We start from the raw sequence: 27,207 nt of genomic DNA on the forward strand, positions 1-27,207 counted from the left end.
ATGACGTACTATCCCGTCACTGGGAATTAAGTCTCAGGTCACCTCGACGGGATAGTACGTCATATGGGATTAAGGGGTTAAAATTTCTAAGACTGCAGACCATTACAATAAGGTCAAGCAGCAGACATTGGGGACAACAAAGCTACAGACAGGCAGAGGACGAAAACGACTCTCCACTGACCGGGATGACCGTCATCTTATTTGAATGTCACTCAGCAACCGCAGGATGACATCAAGTGACCTACAAAAGTAATGGCAAATGGCAGCTGGGGTGAAGTGCTTGCCAAGAACAGTTTGTAATAGGCTCCTAGAGGCAGGGCTCAAGTCATGTAAAGCTAGAAAAAAGGCCTTTCATCAATGAGAAGCAAAGGAGAGCCAGGCTGAAGTTTGCCAAAGACCATAAGGATTGGACCATAGAGGACTGGAGTGAAGTAATCTTCTCTGATGAGTCTAATTTTCAGCTTTGCCCAACACCCTGTCGTCTAATGGTTAGACTGAGACCTGGAGAGGCGTACAAGCCATAGTGTCTTGCACCCACTGTGAAATTTGGTGGAGGTTCGGTGATGATCTGGGGTTGCTTCAGCAAGGCTGGAATTGGGCAGGTTAATCTTTGCGAAGGACATAGGAATCAAGCTGCATACAAGGTTATCCTGGAACAACATATGATTCCATCTGCTCAGGAAATGTTCCCCAACTTCGAGGACTGGTTTTTCCTGCAGGACAATGCGCCATGACCACACAGCTAGGTCAATCAAGGTGTGGATGAAGGACCGCCACATGAAATCCCTGTCATGGCCAGCCCAATCTTCAGACCTGAACCCCATTGAAAACCTCTGGAATGTAATCAAGAGGAAGATTAACAGTCACAAGCCAAACAAAGAACTGATTACATTTTTGTACCAGGAGTGGCGTAAAGTAACCAAAAAGCAGCGTGAAACACTGGTGGAAAGCATGCCAAGACGCATGAAAGCTTTGATTAAAAATCATGGTTATTCCACAAAATATTGATTTCTTAACTCTTCCCTAGTTAAAACATTAGTATTGTTGTTTCTAAATAATCATTTAAATATCATTAACTTGTCTTCTCTGCTTTGAGGTCTGAAAGCACTTTTTTTGTTTTTTTTTTTAAATCTTGACCATTTTTCCTTTAAAAAAAAAAAAATGTATTGCATGGAAAATCAGACATGTCAGAAGTTTATAGACTAAAGGAACAATTTACATTTTACTCAAAAATATATCGCTAAAGAGAAAAATCAGGCAAACTGAACATTTTGCAGTGGTCTCTTAATTTTTGAGAATATATATATATATATAAAATCTCTCTGGACTGGTGGCATATCTGGAATCCCAGAGGGTATGCTACTGCTTCGATTCCCATAGAACACAATATGGGAACCGAAGCAGTAGCATGCTATCTATCTGGGATTCCAGATATGCCACCAGTCCACAGAGAGATTTTCTCATAACAGGTTTAAGATTTATATTGGAGCACAATGTTTTTGAATTCCAGGGTGAGCTGTTCCTGCAGCAATTTGGCACCGCGATGGGGACTCGGGTCGCGCCCAGTTTCGCAAATCTCTTTATGGGGCGATTCGAGTCCTCATCGCCTCTCAGCCAAACACCTTATAAAGAAAACATATTGCTATACAGGCGTTAAATAGATGATCTTATCTTTTGGAAGGGCACTGAAGAATTAGCAATCTCACTTGTAGAAGAACTCAACAAGAATAATAGGGGCATTTCCTTCACATACAATATAAATAAAGAGAAAATCCATTATTTGGATCTAGAAATCAGTCATTCAGGCAAAAAAATTATAACCAAAACTCACTTTAAAAAAAAACAGATTCTAATTTTTTTTGGATTTTCGGAGCGCACACTATTCTAAACGGAAAAAGAATATACCGTTTAGTCAATATCGGCGCATCCGTAAAAATAATACGGTAGACACAGACTATGTAGAACAATCCAAAATTTTGACAAAAAAGTTCTTGGATAAAAAATACCCGAAAAAACTCATACCAGAAGCTTATGAAACAAACTTGAAAAAAACTCAAAATGAGTGTCTGTACAAGAAACTCAAACAATAAACAACCTTCTAGTTCAAACATCGATCAAATGAAGACGTGCAAAAACAAAAATGAAAACACTATAGAAAAAAATACTAGATGGGAATATAATTTCATCACAGCTTTTAATCAGGGAAGCGTGCAAGTAAGACAGATTTTAAATAAGTATTGGTACATCCTAAGAAAGGATTCTTTTTTAAAACAATGGTTACCTAAGTATCCCGGTATTACATTTCGGAGGGGAGTCACAATTAAAAACATCATTGCTCCTAGTAATTTGGGGAAACCCCTTTCCTCTTTAAATACTAAAGAGACTCCTATACAACATCCTTTTGGAGTTTTCAAATGTGGATCTAAAAAGTGTCACTGCTGCAACATCACCAGCCATAAACAAAACTGTATTATATCAAGCAGTACAGGAGAAACCATAAATATAAAACAACATCTCACTTGTGATAGTGACTATGTTATTTATGTGATCACTTGTGCTTGTGGCCTTCAATACGTGGGTCGCACCACACAGACAGTGCGATTGCGTATGAATGGCCACAGGCACAACACCAAAAAAGGTTTTTTAAAACATAGTCTGTCTAGACACCTTCTGGTCAAACATCACAAAAAAAGTGACATAAAGGTAACCCCTGTGGAGCAAGTACCACAGAATGACATCAACAGAATCCAGAAATTAAATAGAAAGGAGTCCTATTGGATTTTCCGACTGAAAACCTTATATCCCGATGGCTTCAATGAAACAGTGGAAAATGTATAGAGATTCGCAATGGAGAGGGGAGGAGGAGGGAGAGGGAGAAGAGGTAAATGAAAGATGAAGGGGAAAAGGGAGAGAAGAAAAGAGAAAAAGGAGGAAAGACAAAAAAAAAAAAAAAAGTGTATATGTATGTATATATGTATGTATGTGTATATATATATTTTCCCTTCTGAATTCTGCTAAAATGCTATTTAATTGTTTTATAAATGTGTGGAAAGGATCACAGGATCAACTGTGTAATTTTGCAGTTTATAATATGCTTTGCATATTTATTAATTAATCCATTCATTTATTTTATTATATTTTTTTATTTTTTTTTATTTTCTACTTACCTAACTTTTAAATTTTTAAATTTTGCTAAGATGATATGTAATTTAATAGTTTTTAATAGTAAATCCTTTCGAAAAGTATTTAAAAAACTGTGTAACTTTACAATTTATAATAGGTCTTGTATATTTATTTACATACATATATATATATATATATATATATATATATATATATATATATATATATATATATATATATATATATATATATATATATATATATATATATATATATATATATATATATATATATATTTTTTTTTTTAAATTATTATACCATTATAACATTTGATACACCAGGATTGGTTTAAGATCACACTGACTCACTTGGGGTGGAGTGTTAATCCCAATTAATTCAGGCACACCCCTGCTATGTGTTAGGAGTCACAAGTCTATAAAGATAACTTTCTTTTAAAACATTTTTAAAAGCACACATAATACCTGATGAAGGCCGTTGTGGGCTGAAACGCGTTGTTTTGTTCTTATTAAAGTGTCCTAATAAATTTGGTACTGAGCAAAATATCTCAACCTTCAAACTATCCTTGTCTTCCGGAAGCGCCAAGAAAGGATTTTTTTTTTTTCCTCTAACCATTGTATTCACATGCAATCCTTGGATTAAGGCTGGCATAGTTCCTGCAATAGTGCTGCATACCGGAATATTATAAGGCGTGGATCCATCATACGGATCAATTGAATGTACATACAAGACATCCAAAGAGTGAGTGCAACAATATATATTTCTTGCTGTTGAATATACACCTACACTTTGACTCTGCGCCCCTTGTCTCCCCTTTTATATCTCCTTCCGATATCCTTGTGATTTGGGTAATTTCTGTCATATAGACCCCTCAAAGACATTTCAAAGGTGATGTGGTCCCTAAAAAAAATGGTTTTGCAAAGTTTGTTGGAAAAATGAGAAATTGCTTATCAACTATTAAAGGGAACCTATCACCCCGTTTTTTAAAGATTAGATAAAAATAGTGTGAAATAGGGGCAGAGCTGGGCTTTACACTACTGCCTTTTTGGTGCCTTTACACCCCCGTTAGGCTGCCGAAATACCTTTGTGAAGTGGCCGTTTTGTCCTGTCACTCAAGTTGGTCAGGTCGGATGGGCGTGGTCACAGCGCTGTTTCTCCCCCAGATCAGGCTCATCATTACGTTGGTGGCGTAGTGGTGTGCGCATGTCCAAGGTCCCGAATCCTGCACAGGGGTGTGAAAATAGCAGCGATGTCCGTTATTCCATTGGTGGTCGGTGGGCGCGGCCATCTTGCTTTGGCCGCGCGTGCGCAGAAGCGGCGCTCTGCTGGCCGCGGCTTCAGGAAAATGGCCGCGGGCATCCGCGCGTGCGCAGATGGCTATCGCGGCGGCCATTTTCGTGAAGCCGAGATGCGAACTCTGCTTCACGAAAATGGCCGCCGCGATAGCCATCTGCGCACGCGCGGATGCCCGCGGCCATTTTCCAACGTAATGATGAGCCTGATCTGGGGGAGAAACAGCGCTGTGACCACGCCCATCCGACCTGACCAACTTGAGTGACAGGACAAAACGGCCACTTCACAAAGGTATTTCGGCAGCCTAACGGGGGTGTAAAGGCACCAAAAAGGCAGTAATGTAAAGCCCAGCTCTGCCCCTATTTCACATTATTTTTATCTAATCTTTAAAAAACGGGGTGATAGGTTCCCTTTAACCCTTGTAAATTACAAAAAAAATGTTTATCCCCTTTCTGCCAGCTGACGGAATAGTACGTCAGCTGGCAGTATCTCCCGCTTTGAGGTGGGCTCCGGCGGTGAGCCAACCTCAAAGCCGCGACATGTCAGCAGTTTTTAACAGCTGACTTGTGCTCGCAATGGGTGCGAGCGGAATCGCGATCCGCCCGCATTAACTAGTTGAATGCTGCTGTCAAACCGACAGATGTAAACGTCAGTTACAGAAGGTGAAACAGGACACCACAATTTCTCCCAAACTCAGTGATGTCCCATATGTCATCAGAAACCACTCTTCGGTCAGACGTCAGGGCTGAGAAGGCAGGAGCACAGATTTAGTTAGAATAGTTTGCAGGCAATATTTGTGGAGCACCTAAGGTGCTAGAGCAGCTGAAAAACCCTGAAAGTGACCCTATTGGAGAAATTTATGCTCTCAATAACATAATCTACTGCAGTGACTATCTTGTAACATCCACACCATGCTTTATCCTGGAGATTTGCAAATATTCAAGTTTAGGGCCCATATATCGTGTCCCCTCAGTTTAGTGCCCCCATCCATTGTAGCAGCCCCACACAGTGTGCCCAGCTTGTGGTTCTGGACACCCGAACCCAGTAATTTAATTGAGTTCTCCCCGCTACAATAATGCCAGACATGTAGCCACTTACTGCGGTTTAGGTACAGTGGAGCTCAAAGTGGGGGATATTTGGAATTAGGAGTGCAGATTTAACTGGATTGTATTTGGGGGAGTGGGAGCTATGTCGTTTTTCCATAGCCTATGGTCTACCAATAACAAGGGGAGGGTCATATTTTTAGTGACATGATGGACCCGAATAGGGGCAGTATTTCTGCGGGACAAGTTAGGGTTTTTTATTGGTAACATTTTTTGGGGTAGATATTTCTTTTTATTGCTTTCAGTACAACGCTGGAATCAAATCTTGTGTTCTACACTGAGCACTTATGTCAGGTGTTCAGTGTACAACCCACAAAAATGCAATTGAGACGAACCCCCGAACAGAACCACTCACCATAATGATTCAGATGGAGACCATTTCGTCTTTACCAGTGCTGTCCATCTTTTTAGGCGTGCACATTTTTGTGGTCTTACACAATTGAGAGCTAAAGAGACACCTAAAATAACGTGACAGCAGCGGAACAGAAACCAGAGTCCAAAGTGACTCCAACTGCCTCCTAAATGAGTGATTCCATCGGAGGTTGTCTAAATTGCAGTTTGAGACTTACAGGGAAACCCTGACTTAAGTGCTCAGTGCAAGATGTGAACCGAGCCTTATTCCGATTTTTTGGGAGGCAGAATTAACAAAGAGACAACACTAATTATTTTTATTTTTGCACTGTACATCATGTGGTTAAGTCAGAAGACCGCTTTACCCTTCCGGTCAATGCGATTACATAGATTGATTTAGGGTGTGTTTCCACGGTCAGGAAAAACTGCGCGTTTGACGCTGCGTAGAGCAGCAGCGTCCAGATGTTCCAGCATAGTGGAAGGGACTTCATGAAGTCCAGTCTCCACTATGCGTTAAAAGACGCAGGCGGCAGACCATCTTTTCAGAACGCAGCATGTCGCCGCACCGTGAATTTACCATAAACACTATTAGATACGGTAAAACCGCATGTAATGATTAGTCACATGTGTAGTAACAGCATAAACGTAGCTTACTACAAAACATCGGTCCCCTAGTCGCTGGCTTTTCCTCTCTGGCGCGGAAATTTGCGCGGGAGCCCACGCTATTTTTTTTTCTCACTTTTTAAAATTTTTTATAGATATTGCTTTTAAGGCCGGGGTCACACTTGCGAGAAACTCACACTTGTCTCTTGCCTCAATACCCAGCACTGCCGCCGGCACTCGGACCGGAGCGTTCAGCTGCATAGAAATACATGCAGACGCACACTACGGTCCAGAGTGCCGGCGACCATGTAGGGTACTGAGGTGCGAGACTCATGCGAGTTTCTTGCAAGTGTGACCCCGGCCTAACGCACATTTCGTGTGTGTGTCTACAATTAAGGATGCAAGAAACTCAGACGAGTCTCGCATCTTAGTACCCGGAACTGCTGCCGGCACTCGGGAGCGGAGCGTGCGGCTGGCTGCATAGAAATACATGCAACAGCCGCTCCGCTCCCGAGTGCCGGGTATTAAGATGAGAGACTCGTCCGAGTTTCTCGCATGTGCAATCCCAGCCTAAGTCTTTATTAACATTTTATTATGTTTATTACTAAACATCGGGGGGCTTGTTATTATCTATCTATCCCTCATCCACCCATCCATCCATCCATCCCTCATCCATTCCTCTTCCATCCATCCCTCATCTATCTCTGTGTGTGTAAACATTATTCAAATGTAAATGAAGAGGTTGGACAAGAAATGACAATTTTTTTTTGTTTATCTTTATTTAGCTTACAAAAACACACAAATCCACATCAAAAATGCAGGTGACCTGCCATTGACCTCAGGTGCAGATTTTACCTGCATCAAATCCTGACCGTGGAAACATACCCTTATTTTTTTTTTTTGTTTTGCTGTTACAGCACAGTAAAATACAGGTCCTTCTCAAAAAATTAGCATATAGTGTTAAATTTCATTATTTACCATAATGTAATGATTACAATTAAACTTTCATATATTATAGATTCATTATCCACCAACTGAAATTTGTCAGGTCTTTTATTGTTTTAATACTGATGATTTTGGCATACAACTCCTGAAAACCCAAAAAACCTGTCTCAATAAATTAGCATATTTCACCCGTCCAATCAAATAAGTGTTTTTTAATAACAAACAAAAAAACCATCAAATAATAATGTTCAGTTATGCACTCAATACTTGGTCGGGAATCCTTTGGCAGAAATGACTGCTTCAATGCGGCGTGGCATGGAGGCAATCAGCCTGTGACACTGCTGAGATGTTATGGAGGCCCAGGATGCTTCAATAGCGGCCTTAAGCTCATCCAGAGTGTTGGGTCTTGCGTCTCTCAACTTTCTCTTCACAATATCCCACAGATTCTCTATGGGGTTCAGGTCAGGAGAGTTGGCAGGCCAATTGAGCACAGTAATACCATGGTCAGTAAACCATTTACCAGTGGTTTTGGCACTGTGAGCAGGTGCCAGGTCGTGCTGGAAAATGAAATCTTCATCTCCATAAAGCATTTCAGCCGATGGAAGCATGAAGTGCTCCAAAATCTCCTGATAGCTAGCTGCATTGACCCTGCCCTTGATGAAACACAGTGGACCAACACCAGCAGCTGACATGGCACCCCACACCATCACTGACTGTGGGTACTTGACACTGGACTTCAGGCATTTTGGCATTTCCTTCTCCCCAGTCTTCCTCCAGACTCTGGCACCTTGATTTCCGAATGACATGCAAAATTTGCTTTCATCAGAAAAAAGTACTTGGGACCACTTCGCAACAGTCCAGTGCTGCTTCTCTCTAGCCCAGGTCAGGCGCTTCTGCCGCTGTTTATGGTTCAAAAGTGGCTTTACCTGGGGAATGCGGCACCTGTAGCCCATTTCCTGCACACGCCTGTGCACGGTGGCTCTGGATGTTTCCACACCAGACTCAGTCCACTGCTTCCTCAGGTTCCCCAAGGTCTGGAATCGGTCCTTCTCCACAATCTTCCTCAGGGTCCGGTCACCTCTTCTCGTTGTACAGCGTTTTCTGCCACATTGTTTCCTTCCAACAGACTTACCATTGAGGTGCCTTGATACAGCACTCTGGGAACAGCCTATTTGTTGAGAAATTTCTTTCTGGGTCTTACCCTCTTGCTTGAGGGTGTCAATGATGGCCTTCTTGACATCTGTCAGGTCGCTAGTCTTACCCATGATGGGGGTTTTGAGTAATGAACCAGGCAGGGAGTTTTTAAAAGCCTCAGGTATCTTTTGCATGTGTTTAGAGTTAATTAGTTGATTCAGAAGATTAGGGTAATAGGTCGTTTAGAGAACCTTTTCTTGATATGCTAATTTATTGAGACAGGTTTTTTGGGTTTTCAGGAGTTGTAGGCCAAAATCATCAGTATTAAAACAATAAAAGACCTGACAAATTTCAGTTGGTGGATAATGAATCTATAATATATGAAAGGTTAATTGTAATCATTACATTATGGTAAATAATGAAATTTAACACTATATGCTAATTTTTTGAGAAGGACCTGTATTTTGTCCCCATATGCTGAGAGCTGTAATTTTTTATTCTTTGACGAACAGAATTGTATGAAAACTTATGTTCTCCATGACAGGTTGGACATTTTTTTTATTTACCATTTTGGAGCACATAATGCTTTTTGTTTGCTTTTATTTAGATTTTTCAGATATAGAATAAACAAACATAAAAAACCCACAGCAATTCAGTTATTGTTAAATTTTTTTATGCGCGGCAAGGCTGTGTTCACACGTTGCAGATTATTCGCGTTTTTTTCGCGTTTTTTCCCTATAAAAACGCTATAAAACCGCAAATAATCTGCATACATTATGCATTCTATCATTTTTAATGAATTCCGCATGTTTTGTGCACATGATGCGTTTTTTTCCGCAAAAAAAAAAAAAAACGCATACTGCACAAAATCCGGACATGCTCTATCTTTTTGCGTTTTTTTTTGCGGATTTCCCACTCCAAAATGCATTGGGAAGTGTCCGGAAAAAAACGCGGCAAAAACGCGTCAAAACCGCGGCAAAAACGCATGCGGTTTTCTTGCAGAAAATGTCCGGAATGCTCAGGAATTTTCTGCAAGAAATCCTGAACGTGTGCACATAGCCTAAAAGTGACAAGACCAATTTATAACGTACTTTTACAGAAATATCAGATTTATATGGTTTTTGAAAGCTTTGCTACTTTCACACTAAAAAAAAAATATTTTACAAAAATGAGTTTGCTTTTGCATAGCCAGATTCTGAAAGCTGTAGCTTTGTTATTAACACTTATTTGCAAACGATTTTGCGTTTTCATTTATACTAAGGTGGTTTTGGGTTTTTTTGGTTTTTTTTTTTTTTAACTCTTTCATGCCCGAGCCTGTTTTTGCCTTCGTGACCGGGCCAATTTTTACAATTCTGATCACTGTCACTTTAGGAGATTGTTTTCTCGTGACATATGGTACTTCATGGTAGAGGTAAAATTTCTTCAATATGACTTGCGTTTATTTGTGGGAAAAACGGAAATTTGGTGAAAAGATTGAAATTTTCAAACTTAATTTTTATGCCCTAAAATCAGTCATATCACACAAAATAACTAACAATTCCCCCAAGTCTACTTCACATCAGCACAATTTTGGAACCAAATTTTTTTTGTTAGGACGTTATAAGGGTTAAAAGTTGACAAGCGATCTTTCATTTTTTTTGTTTCAACAAAACCTTTTTTTTTTTTTTTTTTTTTTAGAAGTCAATTTGAGCGGTCTATATAAAAGAAAATACCCAAAATGACACCAAAATGACACCATTCTAAAAACAGTACCCCTCAAGGTGCTCAAAACCACATTCAAAGACCCTTCTGATGCTTCACAGGAATGAATGGAATATGGAAGGAAAAAAAAAAATTCCTTTAGACTTTTTTTTTTAAACTTTCGCAAGGGTAACAGGAGAAAATGGACCATACATTTTGTTTTGCAATTACTCCTGAGCACGCTGATACCCCATATGTGGGGGAAAAACACTGGGTGCACGGCAGAGTTCGGAAGGGTAGGCGCCATTTGACTTTCTGAATGTAAAATATGTAGTAATAATTAGCGGTTGCCATGTCGCATTTGGAGAGCCCCTGATGTGCCTAAACAGTGGAACCCCCTAACAAATGTTTCCAAAATGGTGTCTAGACACCTTAGGGAACTTATCTAGATGTGTATTGAGCACCTTGAACCCACAAATGCTTCACAAAAGTTTATAACGTAGAGCTGTGGAAATAAAAAAAAAAAACATTTTTCCTAAATAAATATTTACAGCTCCATATTTTGCATTTTCATAAAGGTAACATGAGAAATTGTACCATACAGTTTGCTGTGCAATTTCTTCTGACGATACCCCATATGTGGGGGAGTATTACTGTTTGGGCGCATGGCAGGGCTCAGAAGGGAAGGAGCGCCATTTGACTTTTGGAATGCAAAATTGACTGAAATAGATAGATAGCGGACGCCATGTTGGGTTTGGAGAGCCCCTGACGTGCCTAAATAGTGGAAACCCCCACTTTGGAAACTAGACCCCTCAAGGAATTTATCTAGATGTCTGGTGAGCACCTTGAACCTCCAGAGACTTCACAGAATTTTATAACATTGAGCCGTCAAAATTAAAAAAAAAATTTTTTTACCACAAAAATGCTATTTTCGCCACCACTTTTTTTTATTTTCACAAGGGTAGCAAGGGGAAAAAAAAAAAAAAATGAACCACAAAGTTTTTTTGCAATTTCTCCTGAGTATACCAATACCCAGTATGTGGTGTTAAACTACTGTCTGGGAGCAGGGCATGAAAGGGAAGGGGCGCCATATTACAGCGCAGGTTTTGCTGCATTGGCTTGAGGGGGCCATGTCACATTGGCCCTTGAGGGTAAGTGACCCCATTTTACAAGCTACACTTCAATACAGAAATGCCAAACATGTGTATGATATATGTGGTTTATGTACACTGTGGGGCTTAGAAGGGAGGGGGCATTTGAATATGGGAGTGCAGAATTTATTTTAGGGGGGGGGAGTAGCCATAATGCTTTTCCAGAGCCTTTGAATTAGCAGTAATGAGGACACCCCCTATATTTCCTTTAACAGATGACGAACCCGAGTGAGAAATTGTTTTTTTTGTGGATTGAGTGGAAGCTTTTATTGGGAACATTATACATAACCTTTGGGATCACAGTAATTCGGCGCTCTGTGCTGAGCACTTTGGGGCTTCTAGCTAAATCTCTGAGTGACGTGACAGATGAAACCCCCGGATCCATTCACTATGATGAGGCAGCAGTTATTCTAGACTATGTCAGGCCTCTGTTCAGCGGTGTCCTTTTCAGAGGTGCACAAAACTGGCTGACTGTGCTTTTATATATGACTAAAAAGACGGACACCGTCGGATCACAGGTCTTATGGCTTTCACAGTGCTTCCATCTGCCTCATTATGGGGAATCTTCCGCCGGGGGTTCCATCTGAATCATGTATTTGAAATTTACACAAACTCCGGTGTAAGCTCAGCGCAGTGCGCCGAGTCAACAGCATGTGAAGAATTTGTTTTACTTTTTATGACATTCGTCATGCGGTATAAGTTATTAGGCGACTATTTTTCCGATCGGTGCAATTGCATAGATACCAGATATATATTAGCTTTTTATGTTTGAAAGCTGACAGACAAACGCTTTTTTTTTTTGTTTCAAATAATTTTTATTTGAAAGATAATACAAACATTTCCCATTCTGGGAATGTTAAGTGTACATAAATCACAAAAATATCAACATTAACCCCTTCACCCCCAAGGGTGGTTTGCACGTTAATGACCGGGCCAATTTTTACAATTCTGACCACTGTCCCTTTATGAGGCTATAACTCTGGAACGCTTTGACGGATCTTGGCGATTCTGACATTGTTTTCTCGTGACATATTGTACTTCATGTTAGTGGTAAAATTTATTCGATATAACTTGCGTTTATTTGTGAAAAAAATGGAAATTTGGCGAAAATTTTGAAAATTTTGCAATTTTCCAACTTTGAATTTTTATGCCCTTAAATCACAGACATATGTCACGCAAAATACTTAATAAGTAACATTTCCCACATGTCTACTTTACATCAGTACAATTTTGGAACCAAAATTTTTTTTTGTGACGGAGTTATAAGGGTTAAAAGTTGACCAGCAATTTCTCATTTTTACAACACCATTTTTTTTTTTAGGGACCACATCTCATTTGAAGTCATTTTGAGGGGTCTATATGATAGAAAATACCCAAGTGTGACACCATTCTAAAAACTGCACCCCTCAAGGTGCTCAAAACCACATTCAAGAAGTTTATTAACCCTTCAGGTGTTTCACAGGAATTTTTGGAATGTTTAAATAAAAATGAACATTTAACTTTTTTTCACACAAAATTTATTTCAGCTCCAATTTGTCTTATTTTACCAAGGGTAACAGGAGAAAATGGACCCCCAAAGTTGTTGTACAATTTGTCCTGAGTACGCTGATACCCCATATGTGGGGGTAAACCACTGTTTGGGCGTATGGCAGAGCTCGGAAGGAAAGGAGCGCCATTTGACTTTTCAATGCAAAATTGACTGGAATTGAGATGGGACGCCATGTTGTGTTTGGAGAGCCCCTGATGTGCCTAAACACTGAAACCCCCTACAAGTGACACCATTTTGGAAAGTAGACCCCCTAAGGAACTTATCTTGATGTGTGGTGAGCACTTTGACCCACCAAGTGCTTCACAGAAGTTTATAATGCAGAGCCGTAAAAATAAAAAATCATATTTTTTCACAAAAATGATCTTTTCGCCCCCAATTTTTTATTTTCCCAAGGGTAAGAGAAGAAATTGGACCCCAAAAAATGTTGTGCAATTTGTCCTGAGTACGCTGATACCCCATATGTGGGTGTAAACCATTGTTTGGGCGCATGGCAGAGCTTGGAAGGGAAGGAGCGCCATTTGACTTTTCAATGCAAAATTGACTGGAATTGAGATGGGACGCCATGTTGCGTTTGGAGAGCCCCTGATGTGCCTAAACATTGAAACTCCCTACAAGTGACACCATTTTGGAAAGTAGACCCCCTAAGGAACTTATCTAGATGTGTGGTAAGCACTTTGACCCACCAAGTGCTTCACAGAAGTTTATAATGCAGAGCCGTAAAAATAAAAAATCATATTTTTTCACAAAAATGATCTTTTCGCCCCCAATTTTTTATTTTCCCAAGGGTAAGAGAAGAAATTGGACCCCAAGAAATGTTGTGCAATGTGTCCTGAGTACGCTGATACCCCATATGTGGGTGTAAACCATTGTTTGGGCGCATGGCAGAGCTTGGAAGGGAAGGAGCGCCATTTGACTTTTCAATGCAAAATTGACTGGAATTGAGATGGGACGCCATGTTGCGTTTGGAGAGCCCCTGATGTGCCTAAACATTGAAACTCCCTACAAGTGACACCATTTTGGAAAGTAGACCCCCTAAGGAACTTATCTAGATGTGTTTTGAGAGCTTTGAACCCCCAAGTGTTTCACTACAGATTATAACGCAGAGCCGTGAAAATAATTTTTTTTTTTTTCTCAAAAATGATTTTTTAGCCCCCAGCTTTGTATTTTTACAAGGGTAACAGAATAAATTGGACCCCAAAATTTGTTTTCCAATTTGTCCTGAGTACGCTGATACCCCATATGTGGGGGGGAACCACTGTTTGGGCGCATGACAGAGCTCGGAAGGGAAGGAGCGCCATTTGGAATGCAGACTTAAATGGATTGGTCAGCAGCCGTCACATTGCATTTGCAGAGCCCCTGATGTACCCAAACAGTACAAACCCCCCACAAGTGACCCCATATTGGAAACTAGACCTCCCAAGGAACTTATCTAGATGTGTTGTGAGAACTTTGAACCCCCAAGTGTTTCACTACAGTTTATAACGCAGAGCCGTGAAAATAAAACATCTTTTTTTTCCCACAAAAATGATTTTTAGCCCCCCAAATTTTTATTTTCCTAAGGATAACAAGAGAGCTTGGACCCCAGAAGTTGTTCAATTTGTCCCGAGTACGCTGATAACACATATGTTGGGGTAAACCCCTTTTTGGGCGCACGGGAGAGCTCGGAAGGGAAGGAGCACTGTTTTACTTTTTCAATGCAGAATTGGCTGGAATTGAGATTGGACGCCATGTCGCGCTTGGAGAGCCCCTGATGTGCCTGGACAGTGGAAACTCCCCAATTCTACCTGAAACCCTAACCCAAACACACCCCTAACCCTAATCCCAACGGTAACCCTAACCACACCCCTAGCCCTGACACACCCATAATTCTAATACCAACCCTAATCCAAACGTAAATGTAATCCAAACCCTAACCCTAACTTTAGCCCCAACCCTAACTTTAGCCCCAACCCTAACTTTAGCCCCAACCCTAGCCCTAACCCTACCCCTAACCCTAACCCTAAACGTGACTGAAATACGTGGCACTGAAATACGTGGCACTGAAATACGTGGCACTGAAATACGTGGCACTGAAATACGTGGCACTGAAATACGTGGCACTGAAATACGTGGCACTGAAATACGTGGCACTGAAATATGTGATACGTGGCACTTAAATACGTGGCACTGAAACACGTGGCACTGAAATACGTGGCACTGAAATATGTGGCACTGAAATACGTGGCACTGAAATATGTGATACGTGGCACTTAAATACGTGGCACTGAAACACGTGGCACTGAAACACGTGGCACTGAAACACGTGGCACTGAAATACGTGGCACTGAAATACGTGGCACTGAAATACGTGGCACTGAAATACGTGGCACTGAAATACGTGGCACTGAAATACGTGGCACTGAAATACGTGGCACTGAAATACGTGGCACTGAAATACGTGGCACTGAAATACGTGGCACTGAAATACGTGGCACTTAAATACGTGGCACTGAAATACGTGGCACTGAAATACGTGGCACTGAAATACGTGGCACTGAAATACGTGGCACTTAAATACGTGGCACTGAAACACGTGGCACTGAAATACGTGATACGTGGCACTGAAATACGTGGCACTGAAATACGTGGCACTGAAATACGTGGCACTGAAATACGTGGCACTGAAATACGTGGCACTGAAATACGTGGCACTGAAATACGTGGCACTGAAATACGTGGCACTGAAACACGTGCAACTGAAATACGTGGTACTAAAATATGTGGCACTGAAATACGTGATACGTGGCACTGAAATACGTGATACGTGGCACTGAAATACGTGGCACTGAAACACGTGGCACTGAAACACGTGGCACTGAAATACGTGATACGTTGCCCTGAAATACATGGCACTGAAATACATGGCACTGAAATACGTGGCACTGAAATACGTGGCACTGAAATACGTGGCACTGAAATACGTGGCACTGAAATACGTGGCACTGAAATACGTGGCACTATGACTGTCAGAAAATGTTCATTAAACGGTTAGGGGTGAGGTTAGGGGTAGAGTTAGGGTTAGGATCCCTTTATCACAATGATGGTGGTGGGTGGCTTTTCAGTGTGTTTTCAGTTTTTTTTCGATAAAAATGCATGCGTTTTTAACGCAAACAAACGCATGTGCTTAAAAACGCAAGAAAATACTGCAGGTTGTATTTCTGAAAATGAACGCATGCAGAAAAAAACCGCATGCGTTTGAAAACGCGACCAAACGTGTACAAAAAAAACGCATGCGTTTTCAATGTTAAATATAGGGAAAAACGCATGCGTTTTTTTGTGCAAAAAACGCTGCAGACAAAAACGCAAGTGTGAAACCAGCGACGCTTTTTATAGCAAAAAAGTTTTTGCGTCTCCACATTTTGAGAGCTATAATTTTTCCACATTTTGCTCCACAGAGTCATGTGAGGTCTTGTTTTTTGCGGGACGAGTTGACGTTTTTATTGGTAACATTTTCGGACACGTGACCGTTTTTGATCGCTTTTTATTCCGATTTTTGTGAGGCAGAATTACCAAAAACCAGCAATTCCTGAATTTCTTTTGGGAGAGGCGTTTATACCGTTCCGCGTTTGGTAAAATTGATAAAGCAGTTTTATTCTTCGGGTCAGTACGATTACAGCGATATCTCATTTATATCATTTTTTTATGTTTTGGCGCTTTTATACGATAAAAACTATTTTATAGAAAAAATAATTATTTTGGTATCGCTTTATTCTCAGGACTATAACTTTTTTATTTTTTTGCTGATGATGCTGTATGGCGGCTTGTTTTTTGTGGGACAATATGACGTTTTCAGCGGTACCATGGATATTTATATCTGTCTTTTTGATCGCGTGTTATTCCACTTTTCGTTCGGCGGTATGGTAATAAAGCGTTGTTTTTTGCCTCTTTTTTTTTTTTTTTTCTTACGGTGTTTACTGAAGGGGTTAACTAGTGGGGCAGTTTTATAGGTGGGGTCGTTACGGACGCGGCGATACTAAATATGTGTACTTTTATTGTTTTGTTTTTTTTATTTAGATAAAGAAATGTATTTATGGGAATAATATATTTTTTTTTTTTCATTATTTTGGAATATTTTTTTTTATTTTTTTTTTACACATTTGGAAATTTTTTTTTAAACTTTTTTACTTTGCCCCAGGGGGGGACAATACAGATCGGTGATCTGCCAGTTTGCATAGCACTCTGACAGATCACCGATCTGAGAGAAGTGCAGGCTGCTTCACAGTGCCTGCTCTGAGCAGGCTTCTGTGAAGCCACCTCCCTCCCTGCAGGACCCGGATCCGCGGCCATCTTGGATCCGGGTCTGGAGCAGGCAGGGAGGGAGGTAAGACCCTCGCAGCAACGCGATCACATCGCGTTGCTGCGGGGGGCTCAGGGAAGCCCGCAGGGAGCCCCCTCCCTGCGCGATGCTTCCCTGCACCGCCGGCACATCGCGATCATGTTTGATCGCGGTGTGCCGGGGGTTAATGTGCCGGGAGCGGTCCGTGACCGCTCCTGGCACATAGTGCCGGATGTCAGCTGCGATATGCAGCCGACACCCGGCCGCGATCGGCCGCGCTCCCCCCGTGAGCGCGGCCGATCGGCTATGACATACTATCCCGTCGGCGGTCATGGGGGCCCACCCCACCTCGACGGGATAGTACGTCGGATGTCAGGAAGGGGTTAACATGAATTTGTATGGGGGAGCTATAAACGTCAATCAGTTTAAGACAAGACATAGACAGGACAGAAACAAAAGGGGGATAAGTTCCAGATCATGTACAATGTAAAACCACTCTACACTTTTACAAAAAGAAAGATTTTTCTTATATCAGCAAATATCATTCGGGCACTAACACCGGCCTGGTCAAGTCCTCTCTGTTCACCATGGAATAAGAAGTGGGTCAACACTCACGGAGAGAGGGTGAGAGCCAACTTTATCTGGTCATTCGGATATAGATCCAGCCATGGCGACCAGATTTGGAAAAAGGAGTTCCAGCTATCAGTTCTCGTCGCTTGGATACGCTCATATATCAAGACAGTGTTCATTCTATCTATGACAATAGATAATGAGAGCGATGGAGACTTCCAATTTGACGCTATGTGTATTTTAGTTGCCATTCCCAGTAGGACCACCAGTCTATGTAGGTTTCTGGGTAATCCCCGCGGTTTTAATCCCAGAAGGAAAGTTAGATGGCTCACTGGTATTTCTTTTCCACACAACCTATCGGCCACGTCTCCCACCTCCCGCCATAAACCAGCCACCACCGGGCACGTCCACCAAATATGGCCCATGTTTCCAGGAGTATCGCAGCCTCTAAAACATTTGTCAGAGACCTGAGGGTATATGGCATGCAATCTCGTAGGGACCAGGTACGTTCTATGTAAAACTCTGAGGGAGGATTCTACTAAAGATACCTGGTGAGAGCCTCTTGATAAGGCGTAGACAAACGCTTTTGATGCAAAAACTTGTTTTTGCAATTAAAAGCGTTTGTCTACGCCTTATCAAGAGGCTCTCACCAGGTATCTTTAGTAGAATTCGCCCTCAGAGTTTTTGCATCACCAAATTTTGAGAGCTACAAATTTTTCATATTTCGGCCAACAGTTTTCTGCAGGACGAGCTGACATTTTTATTGGTACCATTTTCGGGCACATGATATTTTTTGATCGCTTTCTATTCTGATTTTTGGAAAACAATGATCAAACACCAGGAATTCAGGAATAGTTTTTTTTTTTTTAATGTGTAGTAAAATTAAATAATGCAGCTTTATTTTTGTCAGTAACAGTTACAGCGATACTTTTTTTTTTTTTTTACACATTTTGCTGCTTTATCACAATAACTATTTTACAGAGAAAATTGTTTTTGCATCACTTTATTCTGAAAGTTATAACTATTTTTTAGAGCTCTATGGCCGCTTTCTTTTTTGCAGGACAAGCGGTACCATTTATATTTTGATTTAACTTTTTGATGAAAGCAAAGGTTTTTGCTTTATTTTGTTAAGGTGTGCACTGAAGGGAGTAAACAAGTGTGACCGTTTTATAGGTTGGGTCGTTCCGGACGTGGCTATACTAAATGTGTACACTAGATGGAGGCCCGATGCCATCACATCAGGAGGGTGGTGACGTCCAGATGGGGGCAGGCTTTGCAGCACTGAGAATCTCTCGTCCCCAAGAGCTCACGTCCAGTGACACGCTGTAAAGTGTATTATTTTAGGTCCAGCGACGCTCTGTAACATGTTTATTTTGGTACACTGACACACTGTAATGTGTATTTTTTATGTCCACTGACACGCTGTAACGTGTATTTTTTAGGTCCAGCGACACTAACGAAAATATATTTTTGAGAAGTATAATCTAAATTGAATATTTGTCTGTTTTCACATGGCCTAGATTCATGCACATGTGCTGCTGTGTTTGTCTGTATGATGCAGTTTTGCAGCGTGCACGTGTTCACATTACGAGTGCTGGTTGGTTATATATTGGCTATATATAGAAAATTATTATACAGGTCCTTCCCAAAAAATTAGCATGTAGTGTTAAATTTCATTATTTACCATAATGTAATGATTACAATTAAACTTTCATATATTATAGATTCATTATCCACCAACTGAAATTTGTCAGGTCTTTTATTGTTTTAATACTGATGATTTTGGCATACAACTCCTGATAACCCAAAAAACCTGTCTCAATAAATTAGCATATTTCACCCGTCCAATCAAATAAGTGTTTTTTAATAACAAACAAAAAAAACATCAAATAATAATGTTCAGTTATGCACTCAATACTTGGTCGGGAATCCTTTGGCAGAAATGACTGCTTCAATGCGGCGTGGCATGGAGGCAATCAGCCTGTGACACTGCTGAGATGTTATGGAGGCCCAGGATGCTTCAATAGCGGCCTTAAGCTCATCCAGAGTGTTGGGTCTTGCGTCTCTCAACTTTCTCTTCACAATATCCCACAGATTCTCTATGGGGTTCAGGTCAGGAGAGTTGGCAGGCCAATTGAGCACAGTAATACCATGGTCAGTAAACCATTTACCAGTGGTTTTGGCACTGTGAGCAGGTGCCAGGTCGTGCTGGAAAATGAAATCTTCATCTCCATAAAGCATTTCAGCCGATGGAAGCATGAAGTGCTCCAAAATCTCCTGATAGCTAGCTGCATTGACCCTGCCCTTGATGAAACACAGTGGACCAACACCAGCAGCTGACATGGCACCCCACACCATCACTGACTGTGGGTACTTGACACTGGACTTCAGGCATTTTGGCATTTCCTTCTCCCCAGTCTTCCTCCAGACTCTGGCACCTTGATTTCCGAATGACATGCAAAATTTGCTTTCATCAGAAAAAAGTACTTGGGACCACTTAGCAACAGTCCAGTGCTGCTTCTCTCTAGCCCAGGTCAGGCGCTTCTGCCGCTGTTTATGGTTCAAAAGTGGCTTTACCTGGGGAATGCGGCACCTGTAGCCCATTTCCTGCACACGCCTGTGCACGGTGGCTCTGGATGTTTCCACACCAGACTCAGTCCACTGCTTCCTCAGGTTCCCCAAGGTCTGGAATCGGTCCTTCTCCACAATCTTCCTCAGGGTCCGGTCACCTCTTCTCGTTGTACAGCGTTTCCTGCCACATTGTTTCCTTCCAACAGACTTACCATTGAGGTGCCTTGATACAGCACTCTGGGAACAGCCTATTTGTTGTGAAATTTCTTTCTGGGTCTTACCCTCTTGCTTGAGGGTGTCAATGATGGCCTTCTTGACATCTGTCAGGTCGCTAGTCTTACCCATGATGGGGGTTTTGAGTAATGAACCAGGCAGGGAGTTTTTAAAAGCCTCAGGTATCTTTTGCATGTGTTTAGAGTTAATTAGTTGATTCAGAAGATTAGGGTAATAGGTCGTTTAGAGAACCTTTTCTTGATATGCTAATTTATTGAGACAGGTTTTTTGGGTTATCAGGAGTTGTATGCCAAAATCATCAGTATTAAAACAATAAAAGACCTGACAAATTTCAGTTGGTGGATAATGAATCTATAATATATGAAAGTTTAATTGTAATCATTACATTATGGTAAATAATGAAATTTAACACTATATGCTAATTTTTTGAGAAGGACCTGTATATACACACACACACACACACTATATGGTGGCCCGATTCTAACGCATCGGGTATTCTAGAATATGCATGTCCACGTAGTATATTGCCCAGCCACGCAGTATATTGCCCAGTGACGCAAGGAGAATACACAAAGTACCCATGCTTTTTCTAAGAAAGCGACTGCCAGGATAGGACGCATCACTGGAGCCAAAAAAGTTAGGCAACGAGAACATCTTTGAAACCTAGATTCAAAGGTAAATTTATGGTGCAAAGATCTCAATCTGTGCATGCGCTGCCTCCTGAGGCCATTTTCCCCCGAAGTCGACTACATTGAAAATCATGAAGTGTGGGGGCTCCAAGCTTTCAAAGTGTTATCAGAGCTCCCATATCACTTAACACCATTCCTACCAGCCTGGGGCTGTAGCATCTCCCCACCCTGCCTCTGCCAGCTTCCTGCAGCATAGACCCTGCCTCCTGAGACCCCAGCCAGCTCCACTGCAGCCGCTACCGTAAAAGTGGACCCCATTTTATTTATAAAAAAAAAAACACCAAAAAAAAAACACAATTTCAATCTCTAACCCCCCCCCCCCAAAAAAAAAAAAAAATAAATAAAAAATGGGGCGCATCCTACAATTCCATTCGACTTATCCACAAAATACAGTAATTTTCTTTTTTTAAATAATCGTTGATTTTTCCTTAAACATGTCATTTTATTTACAGCAAGCATTTCCTTTTTCACTACATACCTGATCTGTTACATTAATGTCCACGTATTCACAAAAGGCATATCCTTTAGAAAGGCCTGTGGCACTGTCTTTTACCAAATTAAAAGCTTTTAAAGGCCCGAAAGAAGTAAGTAGCTCCTTCACCTATTGAAAAAATTAAACAAAAAATAAAAAAAAAATGCATACATTTTACATGTTGTATACTTCAGCAGCAAATGAACATGCATAAATCAGGTTTTTGTTATATGTACTCTGCGGAATAAATTGAAAAAAAAAAAAAAACTTTCCATTTTCATAATGGCATTTACCGTATTTTGCAGTTTACAATACGCCCCGAATTATAAGACGCACCCCAAATTTTGAGGGGAAAAATGGGAAACATTTTTTTTTATGTGTCTTATTGCTTACTGGGGATGGTGGCTGAGATGAAGCGGGATCCCAGGGTCGCTGCTGGCAGAGGCAGGAGTAGGAGTGGGGTTATGCTGCGGACCCCAGACTGGGCGAAAGGGGTGTTCAGATGTGCGAGGCTGCGGTTGGTCGGTGGTGCGGGGGCTCCGCCAATATTTTGTGAAAGCCCGAAGCCCCGTACTTCCATGGTATCCTCTGCGGTGGACTCCGGGAAAATGACGTCAGGAGCAGCGCATGCACATATGAAGATCTTGGCGCTGAGATCTCATCTCCTGAGACCTTGGTGCAGAGATCTCTACCTGTGCATGCGCTGTCCCCTGCAGCCATTTTCCCGAAGTTCACACAATGTAAACCATGGAAGTGCGGGGGTCCTGGGCTTTCACAAAATGTCAGCAGGGCCCCCGCACCACTTAACACCCGGCAGTGTCGCAACTCCAAACACCCCCTCATCCTAGTTTGCGGCAACGCGCCACTATTGCCTCCTCCAGCAGCGACCCTGCTCTATCGCGGCCGGTAAGGTATAGTCGAATTGTAAGACGCACCCCCATTTACCCTCCAAATGTGAAGGGGGGGGGAAGTGCATCTGATAATCAGAAAAATACGGTAAGTAATATTAGACTTGAGGTATGTTTATAAATTAATGTTTCATGCCGAAAACACAAGAAAGACGACTTTCTATGGCCAGAAAACTACAACAGGAATCACTAGCATAAAAGCCAAAATTAAGACTCTGATCTTGAGAAGTAAAAATTGCAGTAGAAACACAGAAAATTGATCTGCAGCGGGTTTTAACCCCTTCCCGACCTGTGACGCCACGTAGGCGTCATGAAAGTCGGTGCCAATCCGACCTGTGACGCCTATGTGGATTCATGGTGGGATCGCGCTTTTGGGGGTCGGGTGACCGGGTTAACTGAAATGTCACCCGACCCACAGGTACAGGGGGACCTGTCCTTGACCCCAGGGGGGTGGCTTTGCCCATCCCCCCCCCCCGGGCTACGATCGCTTCAGTTGACCTCTTTGTCACCCCCCAAATCTGATTGGAGCTAGCGTCCATGTGACGCTATCTCTCCATTCAGATGTGGAGGGATGGAGTAAAGTATGGCTGCCTCGCTCTCCAGCTTCATCCAGTAACTGAAAGCTGAAAAGTGACACGCCTGCATGCTGCCCTGCCACCGATCACCGCCGCTATCAGGTACTCCGCTCTGCTGACCTCCGCTCCTGAAGACATGATGAAATCAGCTAAGGAGGATAACCATTAATAAAACAAAACTTTTAATACTGAATGCAGCTAAAATCATTGGAACCCAACAACAAACACATACAAAAAACAAAAAGTACTCAAATACCCAGTGCTCAAAATAGTAAAAATTGGAATGGTCTCACCAATAAAGACGGACGTATGGATGTAATAGATGTTTTCAGCCTAAAGCCCCCGTCACACTAAGCGAGGTCGCTAGCGAGATCGCTGCTGAGTCACAAGTTTTGTGACGCAACAGCGACCTCAGTAGCGATCTCGCCATGTTTGACACGTAGCAGCGACCAGGCCCCTGCTGTGAGATCGCTGGTCGTGTCGGAATGGCCTGGACCTTTTTTTGATCATTGAGGTCCCGCTGGGTAGCACACATTGCTGTGTTTGACACCTTACCAACGACCTCGTTGACGACTCAGACACTGAATCGTCATAATAGCTGCCATGTGACATCGTTGTACAGGTCGCTACATCGCTGCTGCGTCGTTGGGAAGATCTCACTGTTTGACATCTCACCAGCGACCACATAGCGACGCAGCAACGATCCCTGACAGGTCGTATAGTTGTCGGGATCGCTTTAGCATCGCTAAGTGTGACGTGGCCTTAACAGGCTTTGAAGAGTCATGGTCCAGGGAAATCAGGACACAATGGGGTATAAAAATGCTGTCTACCCTGTAATCCCTCTGTAGCTCCTGTCCTGACAAGGACAGGCCCCAAGTGGACCCTGCTATGGACAAACACCAAATCAATGAGTGTAGGTAACAAAAGTTCTTCTTCCTACGCTTTTCATCACCAATGCAGGAGACTCATCAGGGGAGTTCAAATAAATGTACCAATAGGCACAAGAAGTCCAAGCAACAAAAGTCCGTGTCTATATATGTGGGTCCCGCAGTGGCTGAGTACCCATAGAGATGGAGTGACTGTCTGTTTGCAGTCTAAGGTGAATCCTCACCCATGTACCGGAAGAGTAGCCTTATATACCGGCGATTTGTTACCTCCCCCTTAAACGATATGGCGCCGGCTATACCAATATATCATTGCCCCATGTGGCGATGTATTACCGCAATGTGTACTTACAGTTCAGTCCCAGAATGTCGCGCCATGTGTGCAGCGCACATACCGGAAGTAAGGCTGCCATGTTATGCATGTCACATCCGCATATGCGCAGGGTGAGTGTGTTCCAACCAATGGAGGGCACACAACCCGGAAGCAGCGGCGCAATGTTATAGGCGTAACCCATCGCGTCATAACGCCGCCATGGTAACTAGAGATAGAACGTCCTGACAGTTATTGTGATACTTATGTGATATGAATGATGTATGTTAGACATTAGGAAGGTATCCAGATGATAGGTAGGTGATAACGGGTCTTATTATTCTTTTACAGAGTATTCAGTACAAAGTAAAAGACTGAGGATTTGACCGCTGAATGACCTCTCTGAGTACATGATGAGAACATGCAAAAGAATGTGAAAAACAACTATACAGCGCTTGCGTGACACGAATAGCGCACGAGCTATATTTACAACTGCGCAACTGCAAAGCGTGAACAGCTAATGTAATCATTACTTGCAAAGATAACATTGTAGTTAACAAGGACTGACATAGCGGATATCCTTATAACATCTGAAATTGCATTACGCAATAAGAGTCACTCCTAATGGGAACATAATACCTACACGGGGGAGAGGAGTTCAGGACTCATAACTACACGGGGCCAACCACAAATCTGATTGCATATAAATTTTATTAAGTTCAACATAGACATAAAATACAAAAAAAACAAAGGAACACATACAGGCCCAATATATATAAAAATACGTTTTATGGACGAGTGTCTGGAAGGGGATAAAAGAGCAAAAAACAGTATGCACAATGGCTGCAAAATGGGTCAGGAAAAGGTTAAAACCTACTAGTGTGTTAGTCCTGTACCCATAATAATAAACCGCAAGACCAGAAATCCACCATAAATAATGTATTGCAGGTCCGGTGCAAAAACCTGAATCTATACAAGCATCTGGCCATTCATAAATAAATGGAGTAGTCCTATTACCGTCCTAGAAAAAGTGCTCATGCTAAAGTGCAATTGTGCAGGACAGCAGCGGTTAGAGACAAAACGTACCCATATCAGAGGGTGAGAGCACACTATGCATACAGCAAGCCCCGACGCGCGTTTCGCGTTGCGGGCTTCTTCAGGGGGCAGTGTTAGGTTAGGCTTAGGGGTGTGTTAGGTTAGGCTTGTGGTTAGGGTTGGGATTAGGGGTGTGTTGGGGTTAGGCTTGGAGATAAACAGTGGAAACCCCCCAATTCTAGGTACATCAGGGGCTCTCCAAAAGCGACATGACGCCTGCGGACTATTCCATCAAAGTTTGCATTTCAAAACGTCACTACTTCCCTTCTGAGCCCAAACAGTGGTTCCCCCCACATATGGGGTACCAGCGTAATCAAGACAAACTGGAGAACAACTTTTGGTGTCCAATTTAACCTGTTACCTTTGAGAAAATAAAAAATTGCGGGCTAAAAAAAAAAAAAAATCAGAGGAAAAAGATGATTTTCTTTATTTTCACGGCTCTGCATTACAAACTTCTGTGAAGCACTTAGGGGTTCAAAGTGCTCATCGCACATCTAGATAAGTTGCTTGGGAGGTCTGGTTTCTAGTCACTTGCGGGAAGTTTCGACTGTTTATTCACATCAGGGGCTCTTCAAACGTAACATGATGCCCACAGACCATTCCTTTAAAGTCTGCATTTCAAAACGTCACTACTTCCTTTCTGAGCCCCGATATGTGCTTAAACAGTGGTTCCCCCCACATATGGGGTACCATCGTACTCAGGACAAATTGGACAACAACTTTTTGGGTCCAAATTCTCCTGTTACCCTTGTGAAAAAAAAAATGTGGGCTAAAAAAAAAATCATTTGAGGGAAAAAAAAAAAAATTATTTTCACAGCTCTGCGTTATAAACTTCTGTGAAGCACTTAGGGGTTCAAAGTGCTCACTATGCATCTAGATAACGGTATAAAACTGGGGGTAAAACAAAACACATGGTAGAATCACAAGAGTGACTTCGGCAGGTATAGTTCAGCAAAGTTTTCAGCTCTCATGCGTACGTAATTGAAGAACTTCTACGGGTTTTGCCTCAATTACATATACAGCGTTGAACAGACCCCACGGGTCAATAGATGTGCTGTGATCAGATGGATCCAAAGACGTTGGTGACACTGCAGACTTAAGGTACCTTCACACTAAACTATATCGCTAGCGATCCGTGACGTTGCAGCGTCCTGACTAGCGATATCGTTGAGTGTGACAGGCAGCAGCGATCAGGATCCTGCTGTGATATCGCTGGTCGTCGGTTAAAATTCAGAACTTTATTTGGTCGTCAGATCGCCGTGTATCGTTGTGTTTGACAGCAAAAGCAACGATACCAGCGATGTTTTACAATGGTAACCAGGGTAAATATCGGGTTACTAAGCGCAGGGCCGCGCTTAGTAACCCGATGTTTACCCTGGTTACCAGTGTAAAATGTAAAATAACAGTACATACTCACCTTCGCGTCCCCCGCCGTCCGCTTCCTGCACTGACTGAGCGCCGGCCGTAAAATGAAAGCAAAGCACAGCGGTGACGTCACCGCTCTGCTGTTAGGGCCAGCGCTCAGTCAGTGCAGGAAGCGGACGCCGGGGGACGCGAATGTGAGTATGTAGTGTTTGTTATTTTACATTTTACACTGGTAACCAGGGTAAACATCGGGTTACTAAGCGCGGCCC

General features: G+C 42.1%; 1 protein-coding gene across 2 annotated transcripts in view; it reads right to left on the minus strand.

Annotated features, from left to right (window-relative positions):
- U2AF2 (U2 small nuclear RNA auxiliary factor 2) overlaps positions 1-27,207 on the minus strand; it is a 253,231-nt gene that overhangs the window by 56,000 nt on the left and 170,024 nt on the right. For both annotated transcript variants that reach the window (XM_077250701.1, XM_077250702.1), the window contains exon 8: positions 21,808-21,930. In XM_077250701.1, coding sequence (XP_077106816.1) covers positions 21,808-21,930 — 123 coding nt within the window. The remainder of the gene's footprint in view (positions 1-21,807; positions 21,931-27,207) is intronic.

The sequence above is a fragment of the Ranitomeya variabilis genome, chromosome 4, assembly GCF_051348905.1.
Source record: "Ranitomeya variabilis isolate aRanVar5 chromosome 4, aRanVar5.hap1, whole genome shotgun sequence".
NCBI lineage: Eukaryota > Metazoa > Chordata > Amphibia > Anura > Dendrobatidae > Ranitomeya > Ranitomeya variabilis.